The following is a 12500-nucleotide window of genomic DNA, read 5'->3' on the forward strand; positions in this document are numbered from 1 at the left end:
GCGGGCGAGAGAGGGGAGAGAAGGGGAGAAGAGAGAGGGGAAGAGAGAGAGAGAGAGAGAGAGAAGAAACATGGTAAATGAACTGCACTTATACAGTATAGTGATTTTATCCAGAGAAACAACAACGACAACAACAACAACAAATGAAACACTGCTGGCTGGAGGAGCCCCCATCAGCCCCAATCATCCAACACTTATTTCATATTCCACGATTAATTAAAAGTATGGACAAAATAACAAATGAAAGCTTTCCTTCTCCATCCACCCACCCACCCACCCACCCATCCATCCATCCATCCATCCATCCATCCATCCATCCACCAATCCATCCATCCATCCACCCATCCATCCACCCATCCATCCACCCATCCATCCATCCATCCACCCATCCACCCATCCATCCACCCATCCATCCACCCATCCATCCATCCATCCATCCACCCACCCACCCATCCATCCATCCACCCACCCACCCATCCATCCATCCATCCATCCATCCATCCATCCATCCATCCATCCATCTCTCTTTTAGAGGACAGTCCTTCACCCTTATATGAGTAAAGTGATCCCTGCAGGCCAGCGATAAGCACAGTGGGCGGAGCTCAGACTGGCACGCTGACATTCCTCCGCATTGATTAGAGAAGGAGGAACTGTTGCACACTTGACAGCACAGTGTCACTGCACATTCCAGCGGAAGCTGTGTGTGTGCGTGTGTGCGTGCGTGTGCGTGCGTGTGCGTATGTGTGCGTGCGTCAGGATCAAGCCTTAAAGGAGTAGTAAAGGGAAAATGCATGTTTAGCCCTGTTTTAGGGTTACTTGTGATCATATACAATGGTTCAGATCAAAATGTTGACAAAGCTATCATTTTTGAGAAAGTCTGATAATTGCTCTACCACCGCTTTGGTCATACAATGGATGTGGATGTGCATCTTGAAAAATCATTCAAAAACATGTTAAACTCTCGATTTCAAAGACAAGAAACTCACCTAGGTGTTAGTTGGCGTGATTGACATATCATTTGCGATAAAGTAAGATTCTAGTTCATCTGGAAAGGCTTTTTAAAATATTTAGCATAGAACTATTTAGTCGCAGCACATACGTGTGTAAACTTCCGCAAACTAGGTAGCCTAGAAACATAAAGAATAACAATAGCTACCGTAAGTAGTTCCGCTTCCTGAATCCCCTCTGCGGATTGATCTACATATCTACAACGGTCGCTTCAATACAAGTCAATGGATTTCATAAAATGATCAATAAAACCCTACAGGATTCATACTTTGCGGTGAATTTGATGTCAGAACACCAACGGACACCAATTACACCCTCGGTGAGCTTCTTGTCTTTGAAATCGAGAGTTTAACATGTTTTTGAATGATTTTTCAAGATGCACATCTATTGTATGACCAAAACGGTGGTAGAGCAATTATCAACTTTCTCGAAAATGCTAGTTTTGTCAACGTTCTGATCTGAACCATTGTATATGATCATAAGTAACCTTAAAACAGGGCTAAACATGCATTTTCCCTTTACTACTCCTTTAAACTGGAAATACACCAAGCCGACGGTGGTCCTGTGTGCTCCTGACGAAAATCAGAAGCTCATACTTGCGGCTCCTCCGAGCCAAAACCTTCCCACTGTTTTCGTCAGACCATCGACGTGGCGTAAAGATTAATGTATACTCGGTCGACAAGTGTCGTACGACAAATGTCTGTCAACAGAAAAAAAATGTCGACCAACATTTAGCATTTATATTTCAGCAAAGTGTCTGATCACCTCCATGGTAACTTGCAGACGCGTGGCTGATTGATCCACGGCAACGAACGCGCCTTCTATCTAGCTATCCAATCACAGCTGTGCGACGAACGGTGCGACATTAGAAAGCTCGGTGGGTGCGAGACACCCCTGTCCGACACAAAAAAGTGTCGACAATGACGTCATTTCTTGATCTCTTTCAAAGGTGTCCTACGACGAAGTATAAATTGACCTTTGACCTTATGGAGGAAGGGGCAGAGTCCAGAGCGCAGGGCGGTGAAGGAGAACAGCCGTGCTTTCATTTGATTGGAGGAGGAGGTTAAGGCGGCCGTTTCACCATTCAATCAATCAATCAATCAAAGCTTTATTTGTATAGCACATTTCATTCCCAGAGGCAACACAATGCGCTTTACAGAGAACAAGGGAGGTGGGCATGCATACGACCCACCCCTACATATTCCAGAGGGAAGCAAAAAAACAGTAATCACCCGGGGGCCAGATAAGTGAGCTGTAAAAATTCTTTCCTGACCCCTCTCAACAAGGCGATCGAGCAAGCTCCTGGAGTATGTTTGTCTACCAGATAAGAACATTTATAAAGCAATAAATTACATTACACCATTAAACCAACACGGTACAGTGTTCATGCTCACTGCATGGTGCTCATCACCCTGCACCTACCGAGGAATGACATCTGGCAGCTTTTTTTTCCTCTCATGATTTCTAAGAAAGGTTAAGCTGAGGTCAGCGAGCTGACATAACCAACACGTCACCGGTCGTATCAGTGTGTGATCAAACGCGGTGTATGTCACAGCTTAACTACAACGCAGATTGGAGCACGGTGCATTTCCAGGACTGGCACGGTGCTGGTCATCTGAACCCCTGGCTGACCACCATGCCTCGGTATCGGCTGGGGGAGTAACCGTCCACTGGTATGCTATGCATGCTCTGATGAAGGTCTTGCAGACCGAAAGCTCAGCTATTAAAAGTGGAACGCTGCATGGATGTAAGTGTGTGGAAATCCTTTTCTATCACTGGCAGGAACCCTGGAAGACCTCAAGACTGACTGACCATGTTACATTAGGTGTGTATGTGTGTGTGTGTGTGTGTGTGTGTGCGCGCATGCATGTGTGTGTGTGTGTGTGGCGCGCATGCATGTGTGTGTGTGTGTGTGTGTGTGTGTGAGAAGTGCGTGCATTCCGAGCACAGGGAGCTCATTGTCAACAATTCTCCCTCAGGGATAAATGAAGTACCTATCACACACACACGTGTGTGTGTGTGTGTGTGTGTGTGGTAGGTACTTCATTAATCCCCAAGGAAAATAAATGAAGTGTGTGTGTGTGTGCGTGTGCGTGTGCGTGCGTGTGCGTGTGTGTGAAAGTGAGACGTGACAGCATGTCACATCAGTGATGTTATGGAACTCTTCAGCTGAGGGTTACATCATGTGCTGTCACATGCTACATATCTGCTATGTTGTAGGTACAATATGTTGTACAATGTGTTGTATGTACCATGGCCTGGGTGAATACTCGATTCTGATCAATCAATCAATCAATCAATCAAAGCTTTATTTGTATAGCGCATTTCATACCCAGAGGCAACACAATGCGCTTTACAGAGAACAAGGGAGGAGGGCATACGTCCCACCCCTACATGTTTCAGAGGGAAGCAAAAAAACAGTAATCACCCGGGGGCCAGATAAGTGAGCTGTAATAATTCTTCCCTGACCCCTCTCAACAAGGCGATCGAGCAAGCTCCTGGAGTATGTTTGTCTACCGGCTAAGAACATTTATAAAGCAATAAATTACATTAAATTACATTTTCAGAGTAAGAGAGGCTAAAAACATCATAGGAGAGACATGGCAAACACTGGTGTGTGTTCTGATTGGCTGGAGGGGTGTGCATTATTTCTCGATAATGCACGGCCAGAGCCTGTTCAAAATGAATGCACTTGTTTCACTGTCTCGGCATTACCATGTACAGTAACAGGCTTTTAATTTTGGCTCTAAAACTGTAAATATGTCAATTTATTAAGTTTTTATATTTTTTTCAGGCAAGGAAGTAATCATGTAGATTCCCAATATGCAGTCAGTTTATCAAAATGGCCGCTGATTGATTGACGGAGTTCACTGGCAGGGTCGGTAGCCTGTGGGGTAATTAGCCCCGGCCTGCATTCATTTTTGATATTCGATAACAGCACACCTTGTCAAGTATTATCCCTTAAACATTATTTTAAAAAAGAAAAAAGAGTGCTATATATAACCATGTGTAACAGTAGTGGAACCCTCTGAAAAAAGGTTCCAGATAGAACCCTTTCCAGGCAGTGTTAATTTTGACAGCAATTTTTGATTGAGTTTTAGTCAGTCTTTTGAGTAAAATGCTATCTAGTTTTAGTCACATTTTAGTCATCTGAAGTGTTTTAGTTTTAGTCTAGTTTTAGTTGACTAAATAGCATTAAGATTAAAGTCAACTAAATCTACAGTAGATTTAGTTGACTAAAATAGAATGGTTTTAGTTCAAGTATGATGCATTATTTAACAATTTCTCTAGAATTTCCAAACTCGTATACTCCTAGAGGAAACATCTAGTAGATTGATGGACAAAGCTACTGAATTACAATTCTATGCACTCTCCTTTCCTGTGTTGGAGTTTTTTCAGTGTGAGCTAATCATGACTGGTGTACTATTTTATCTTGTTTTGTAAAGCACTTTGTAACTGTTTTGAATGGTGCTATACAAATAAAGTGTATTCTCATACTATTATATTACTCCTGTTAAAAATGATTCTATAATTATGGCCATCTTTTTTGGAGTGATGTGTTAAAAAGGTGAGACATACAGACAGTCCTCAGAGAGAGACGCGAGCGTGTTATTCCTGCCCTCGTCTCGTCAGCTCATAGCAGCCCCAGACCTGTGACTGTGCTGATCCTCCAGTCTGCCTTGAGAACCAATGGTTCTGGAGCCTAGTGGCCCACAGGGCAGGATCCTGTCTCCTGATTCCTTAGCGAGAGGCAGCTTGATGGACCAGTCCACCCCCTGGACATGACGCTAGTATGTCACAGGGACTCACCCCCAATCCAACCCTGGATGCTGAGTGCCAAGCAAGGAGGCATCGGGTACCATTTTTATAGTCTTTGGTGTGACTCGGCCGGGGATCGAACTCACGACCTCCCAGTCTCAGGGCGGACACTCTAAACACAAGGCCACTGAGCTGGCAGTCTACTGATGGGCAAACCACTGGTCACTGACTTGATGACTACCGGTCTGTGATGAAAGGCCTGGCATTAAGCAGCACTCTGTTGCAGCATGTTATATGGCAAAACCGATTAGGCTAATCGGTCGACATCTAGTGTGTGTGTGTGTGCGTGTGTGTGTGTGTGTGTGTGTGTGTGTGTAAGAAAGAAAGACGTGCATTCCGAGTACAGGGAGCTCATTGTCAACAATTTTCCCTCGGGGATAAATAAAGCACCTACCCATCTATCACACGTGTGTGTGTGTGTGTGTGAGTGTGTGTGTGTGTGTGTGTGTGTGTGTGTGTGTGTGTGTGTGTGAAAGTGAGACGTGACAGTGTGTCACATCAGTGATGTTATGGAACTCAAGGTTACATCAGTCTTGCATGTTAGCGAGTGAGTTCTGGCATACAGGCGATGTCAAAAAGGTGAGACACACAGACATTCACCAGTAAGTCCACGGTACAGTGAGAGACACAAGTGTGTTACTCCTGGCATCGTGGTCTCCTCAGTTCTCCTCCTCCTGATGGACCAGTCACTGACTTACAATGGCCCCTGGTCTGTGATGACAGACCCTGGCTAACAAATCTGTTATCCTTCAGAGAAACCCTGCTCTGTTCATGAGAACCTACAGCATGGATACACCCAGGCCATAGCTATTAGATAACTCTGCAGTGTACAATTAACACTCCTGCACAGGGGTCACTGTAATACCATGTCTCCTTCTATTCCTTCCTTCAGGTGCTTAAGGATGGACACGTCAGGACTAATTGGGTCGGGATTCAACTGCCCTAACCTTAACTAGATACTGTACTTTATTGATACCCCTGGGGGGGGGGGTGTATTTCAGCAATGGAGATTACAGCAAGGTTGGAAAAGAAAAGAAAAAGAAAACAGTAGATGCATAGTAAGAATAAGAAGAGGGGAAACAGAGACTGTATACATCCATATGTACAACATGTGTACAGTATAGAATAGGTCAGTGGATGCTAAATAAAAGTAATGAATCTCTCTCTCTTTTTTCTAGGTCCAGTTCTGTTTAAAGTCGCACTGAGATCATCTAACTTCCGTAGTTTGACGTATTTCCGACGCAAACAAGCTATGAGGGTGGGACATATGTTTAGAGTAATTTGATTGGAACATTGACAAGTGGACGGGTTTTAAGAACTTTAGACAGATTCGATAGAAGGATAGCGTTGATTGACGGGTGGAGGTCGTGAGATTATTGGCCTAAAATCTAAGGGACCTGTTGTCGTCACTGCACGTGACCTACCGTTTTCCAGGAAGAAAGAAATTATATTCTTTGATATAAAATTACAACAAAAGTAGAATTTTGTAATTTTGGCATACATCGTTGAATAGGTGAACACTATGACCAATTATGTGAACCAAAATGGGACAGAATGCTTTTTTCATTTCAGTGCAACTTTAACACACTGGTAAAAGCACTTGTGATGTGGTCATGCAGGACAAAGACACTGGCTTAAAAGGACAATGCAAACACGTCAGTACAGAGAATCGGGTATGCAGAGGGTATGCTAGGCTATATAGCTTGAAGCAAGCCGTGTCGTTAGCTTGCGTAATGGGTCAGGTATTTGTGTTACACAATGTATAGCCTATACGTAGCCAACGTTTGAGCATATAGGCCTGCCTACTGCTACGCAGTTTGCGTAAGGATTTTATACAATGTATATGTACAAGTTCAGAAATGTATTTTCCTGTCGCCTTACCTAATTCTATCCCCTCATCCGCGATGCGTAAAGCCTCTGTGAACTCGCTGGTTCTAAGCTTCTCCTGGATGTGGCACTTCATTTTGGTTTCCTCCGGGCAGCACTTTTCAATGACGCTTATGAGCAATACATTGTTCTTAATAGTTTTCGCGTCTTTCTGTTTCAACCTCTCCTTGCAGACTGGGCATCTCGATGGGAGGTAGTAGCCCCCTAGGCATCTACGGCAGAACGTGTGACCGCACGACACGGTGACCGGTTCGCACATGAGGAGCAGACACACAGGGCACTCCAAAAGATCCATGGTGCTGGGTTATCGTCACCCGGACAATTCCTTCAAGGGAAAGTGGAGTAGGCTAGACGCTTTCTCTCAAGTTCGCCTAAATGTCTAAGTACGTGGAGGTGGAGGTTTCCCTCACACGCGATATAGCCCAGTTTGACTCCTAGACCTACACAAAGCAAAAACGAGAGATGTCCGGCTGTGTCACTTCCAGCCGACACCAACCCCGGCTTCTCACCTACCGTTACCGCTGGCCGATAGTCTAAAAGCAAATAGGCTACATGCACTTTGCGCACCAGATGCAGTCCCACCAAGACCAAACTTTTGTCTTACAATAGCAGATCCATCCTTAGACACTATCCATTGTAAATCATAAAAGTCTTTGGTTTTAAACACATAACGTTTTCCTTTTGCGAGCATGTTGGATATGAAATCCTCCTTTCAGTCCGAACTCCATCAACGCGTATCGAGTCCCCGATACCCGAATTCCCTCTACTGTAAATGTGAGGGTCTCTTAGGACCTGACTCTTTTATGCGCCGCTACAAAGCTACGGCCACGTTACATCGTGACACCATTACATTACATAAATAAAGACCGCGTGATGCGGCAGCGAGCAATACCATTGGACGAGAGCCTTGCGTTCCACCCTGTTGTGAAACCTAAAGATTTCGCGTTTCGTAACAGTTTCTGCGACAGGGTGTCTTTTTTGCTTTCATAAGCGTGGGAACAACCTCCTGCAACTGGAGATCCTAATTCTCACATATTAATTGATGCCCATTCTCTCAGGTGTGCTAGAGCAGAGTCCAAGTGCATATGACATATGTTGGATGTCGGCTCAACAGATGCACCCCGGTACACTCGCCAGCTTTCTGATCGCCATTACACGATAACCATGGCTACATAATACAGGTTCCACAACGTAAGCAAACAGACAACTAGGCCTATGTCATGGAGTAATATTAGTTTAGTCTGATGTACGCTTTTTTATTACATTGTAACGACAACCTAGTCAAAATATGCCCCCCATTGCAATATAATTATTCAAATGTTATGCATAAGTCACCTGAAAATCCAAAATAAACCAAGCAAACAGAAAACAGCATTCTCTAGTCAGTATAACTGCGGATGGACGCCGTCTCCATAGCACGTGTTTACAGCAGGTTCAATCCCGGGTTCAGCACAGCTCTGTCTGGGTTAGTGGTCGGGGTAGAGCTTGGCCAAGCAGAGGGCCAAGAAGGATGACGGGTAGTAGGTAGGGCACACATTTACACACTTCCTCGCAAACTGATACTGTGGCTCTGTGCTCAGCCTGCCGTGGCCAGAGAACGACACTGGCCAGCGATAAGAACTAACCTGTGCTGTAATAACCCACATCCACTCTAGTAAGAGTGTGTGTGTTACAAGTTGTATCTAAAGTGCACCGGCTCAGCCCACATTGTGTAAGGTTTTAATTAATCTTGTATACTGTAGATGTATCCTGTATCTTATAGGAGCCAGGCAGGGGAAAAAGTTCCACATCTCATCTTACTCTCATCCTGGGACACGCAAACACACCAGCGATGGAAACAGTGTGGTAACAGTCCTCAGCACCACATAACACAGCACAACACTCTGGCCTTTGTCTTTGCAAAGCAATGGTGGATTAGAGGCGAGTCTGCAAGTCAACAGTGATATTAATTTACACAAACTGACGTCGTGACCTGAAATGACCCATAAGGGGAAACCCTGGCATGTTGATCAGGGAGAGAGCGCGGCCTTGGGCATAGTGCTGTCAACACCAGGAGAGCTTTTGCATCAATGAGGAATTTGCTTTAATGATTATTTATCAACAGCTGAATGCTGGGGACTTGACCAGGTACGAATGTTTTCCGTTAGGGGTGGGTCTTAGGGAAAATACACACAAAAAATAAAGAAATGTAGATAACCTACTTGAATATAACTACAATTTGTTTGCATCCATAACCAAAATCCTAACAGGATCAGTAGACATACATATTAAAAAAAAAAAACAATGATTCTTAATACAAAACTCAGGCAATCTCGTCAATAATACTACACATAGCAACATCCTTGTCCCATACTTTGTCTCTCTTAGTGGCAGTAGGCGTGCCCTTGTCCTGCTGCACTGCAACCATGCAGCTGGCTCCTGCCTCCTCAACGTCCATGGGTTCTGTCTTCAGTCTGGGGGCCAGCCCAGCAGACCCCCCCACCCCGGTAGCTCCGGACCCAGCCCTCGTCCCATCCCCGCTCTGGCCCTCCGTCTGGGGCAAGTCATCGGGCAGAGTGGCCAGGCATCCCTGGATCATCTCCACCACCCTCTCCAGGTGTTTCTGGAACCTCTCAGCCGTCTCCAGCCTCTGTCTCTTCTGCACCTCCATCATCACTCTCAGGGTCTCACGGGCCTGGTGGGGCCGGTACTCGTTGATGAGGTGGTGCATGTGCACGAACAACAGCTTCAGGTCTTCCAGCTTCTCCTCACGCTTTATACTGCCGGGGCTCTTGATCAGAATGTCCAACAGGTCCAGGAAGTTCACCAGGATGGACATGTTGAGTTTCTTCAGCTCCCGCTTGTGGTCGAACTGCATGGGGTGGAGCCTCTCGATGCCCTGGCTCTCCAGAGGCCGGATGATGAGGTCGTCACATTGGAACTGGTTGCCGAACATCATGTAGCTGTCGCGGATGGGCGGAGGGGGCTTGGGCGCCAGGCCCTTGCGGATGCTGTCGTCTGTGTATTCCTTGATGTACTGCATAGGTGGGGGTGGCAGGGCGCTCACCTGCTGTGGTTCACCCATGGTGGAGGCCTGGGAACGGAATATGGCATGAGATTAAGCTATCTCATTAACAAGAATAAACTATTAAAAATCCCATGAAGCTGTTGCATTCCGGCAAACAGACTGGCCTAGATGCGTTAGCTAACGATATTAGCCAAGACATCTAACTTGGCCATGTTGGATAAGTTGAATGGATAAGTTAATGTCCTAGCTAGCAGAAAATACGGAAGATTTTTTATTTTTTTTAAATAGCAAAATAGACTAAGAACGATAGTTAACAAAAGGATAGCTACAAACTTCACAACAACTGTTACAGCTGGTCCTGATTCTGATGTCTGAACGCTAACTAGGCTAGCTTAGGTAGCTAAGATAAGTCAACATTGCTAGCTAACGTTAGCTAGCTAACTTGCTGGAGATGGGCAGAAGTCATTTAGCTAGCTACCTACCAAAACAATACATGTTTACACATACCTTTCAGATGACTCTTCAATGATACTGTTAGTTTCTACAGATCAAATCCCCGAGTAGATTTTCTTGTACATTTAGCCACGGGCGCTAACGTAGCGTCGTCCCTGTAGACAGCCTCCCCTCTCTGCTTGCATTGGTCGCATTTACACCAGACAGTGTTGAACGTGCGGATTGGAGCGCTCGTGGGCAACAAAGCCGACTGTGATAGGTTCTCACGAGCGGAGGCGGTGGCTTCAAATTGTTATCGCTTGATAATATCTGATCCTATCTGATTCGTTTCAATTACTGGATACACATTTGATTCTGAAAACGCCATATGACTTTCATCCCCCAAATAGGTTTTTTAAGTAGCTTTTGGGAAATTGTACCACTGCGTTGTTTAATTACCTCCTTAAAGGTATCATATAGGCCTATTGTATGAGGATTAAAATAAACATTTTTTCAAAAATAATACATCCATAGGGCTTTGCGAAGGCTGCAGAGTAAAAGTATTGCTTTTCCATAAAAAATGATATTTTGTCTGAAATTATTACATTATGAAATTTTGACGGCCGATAATGACACTGTTGATATCATACCAGCCAATAGTATTACAGCGTTGGTACTGCGCGCTGGGTTGCCAGGAATCTCAAAAGCTCAGTGACCGAAGAAGGAGCAAAAGTCTGATAAATATCGGGGCAGCCTTTTCTCGTTGGACGGAGTTTATGGAGTTTCAAGTCGCATGGTGACATGGCTACTTTTCTACTAGACCGGTAAGATAGCTAACTAGCTATTGTTATCTTTCTTGGAATCTGCATAGCCAGACCTAACGTTATCTCCACACTACAGCATCTAACGTAACTTATTACATGGCACTCTGAAATACTTGATTGTGATTACTGATTAGTGTAACGTTATGTTCCTCTCGGAGTGAAGATCTTATCACAGCATGACTGAAACAGTGCATTCTCTGGCATTTTGGCAACCAATACGTTGTGTTGTTGCAGTTCTTATCCTTAGACACTAGATGGGGGAAATAATCTACATACTACATATTCTACCTTTAATGAGTAGCCTACAGGTGACTGATTTGTGTTCTTGATGTTGATCAAAAAATTATTTTTTTAGGATAATCTAAGTATAATTATGTGTATTATATTAGTAAATTAAAGGTATATTGCTATTGTAAAGTTGCTAAATATTTGTCAAAGCATACAGGTGTGCATCTGTCCGTGCGTTTTTGCATGTGTTTGTGAGATTGTGTGTGTGTGTCAACATTAGGGGGATTTGCCCTTTCCTCACTGACGAAACGACACAGGTGCTCATCCAGGCTCTTATCCTGCCTGGACTTCTGCAACTCTCCTTGCTGGGGCCCCGGCGTCAGCCGTTAAACCTCTGAAGCTTGTCCAGAAAGATGCAGCTCGCCTGGTGTTCAACCATGCTAAATTCTCCCACACAACTTCCCTTCTCCGTTCCCTACACTAGCTCCCTGTAACAGCTCGCATCCAGTTTAAAACTCTAGTACTAGCCTACAGGGCAATGAAAGGAACAGCTCCCTCTTACCTCCAGGCCATGATCAAGCCCTACACCCCCTCCAGACTGCTACGCTCTGCTACCTCGGGGTGACTGGTGCCCCGTCACGCCGAGGCCCCTGCGGTCGATCGACATGGTCACGGCTCTTCTCTGTCCTGGCCCTGCAGTGGTGGAATGAACTGCCCACTGACGTCAGGACAGCAGATTCGCTGGTCATATTTCGCCGCAGGATAAAAAGTCACCTCTTCAAGAAGTACTACCAGAATCTTCCCTAAGCAACGATTCATATTTTGCTACTCTTGCACTTATCCTTTTGCACTATAGATTATGCTCTTAGTCACTTGTTTAGAAAGGAGATGCTCTTGTAAATTCTAGAAAGTCATAGTATATGACTACCTCTGTTAAATGCAGTTAATTAAATATTGCAAGTCGCTTTGGATAAAAGTGTCTGCTAAATGTCTGTGATGTAATGTGTTTTTTGTGTGTGTGTGTGTGTGTCTGTTTGTGGGTGAGAGACAGGGAGAGAACATGTGTTCATTGTGTGTGTGTGCGAGTGTGCGGGCCCGCGTGTGTTTGCGTGCGAGTGTTCACCTCCTCCTCAAGGAAGTGGTTCACCTGCTGTAACAACTCCGGAAGCTCGTAAGACATTCTACCCATCAGCCCCGAGCTTTCCTTTTTCACTAGCTCTCAGCCTGCCTCCCCCACTGCCTCCCTGCACTCCTCTCTCCCAATGCGCTGCAGGTAGCTGTCCACCATGTACCCC

General features: G+C 45.0%; 3 protein-coding genes across 3 annotated transcripts in view; 1 reads left to right on the plus strand and 2 right to left on the minus strand.

Moving 5' to 3' along the window:
• The window catches only part of lonrf4 (LON peptidase N-terminal domain and ring finger 4), a gene marked incomplete at both ends in the record, with an annotated part of 18531 nt that extends 11522 nt beyond the window's left edge, over nt 1-7009 (minus strand). Inside the window, 1 exon segment of the mRNA XM_084448811.1 lies at nt 6709-7009. Coding sequence (XP_084304937.1) covers nt 6709-7009 — 301 coding nt within the window.
• A 1108-nt stretch (nt 7010-8117) lies between these two features.
• On the minus strand, nt 8118-10343 carry med7 (mediator complex subunit 7). The gene is made up of 2 exons (XM_084448699.1): nt 10229-10343; nt 8118-9787 (listed from the first exon to the last, which is right to left on the minus strand). The coding sequence occupies exon 2, from the start codon at nt 9776-9778 to the stop codon at nt 9017-9019; it is 762 nt and encodes a 253-aa protein (XP_084304825.1). The 5' UTR covers nt 9779-9787; nt 10229-10343; the 3' UTR covers nt 8118-9016.
• Nucleotides 10344-12491: 2148 nt separating this feature from the next.
• Nucleotides 12492-12500, plus strand: part of itk (IL2 inducible T cell kinase) — a gene marked incomplete at its 5' end in the record, with an annotated part of 13635 nt that continues 13626 nt past the window's right edge. The window contains one exon of the mRNA XM_084449157.1: nt 12492-12500. This exon is cut by the window's right edge and continues 129 nt beyond it. Coding sequence (XP_084305283.1) covers nt 12492-12500 — 9 coding nt within the window.

This window comes from Borostomias antarcticus (assembly GCF_949987555.1).
Source record: "Borostomias antarcticus genome assembly, chromosome: 14".
Classification (NCBI taxonomy): Eukaryota; Metazoa; Chordata; class Actinopteri; order Stomiiformes; family Stomiidae; genus Borostomias; species Borostomias antarcticus.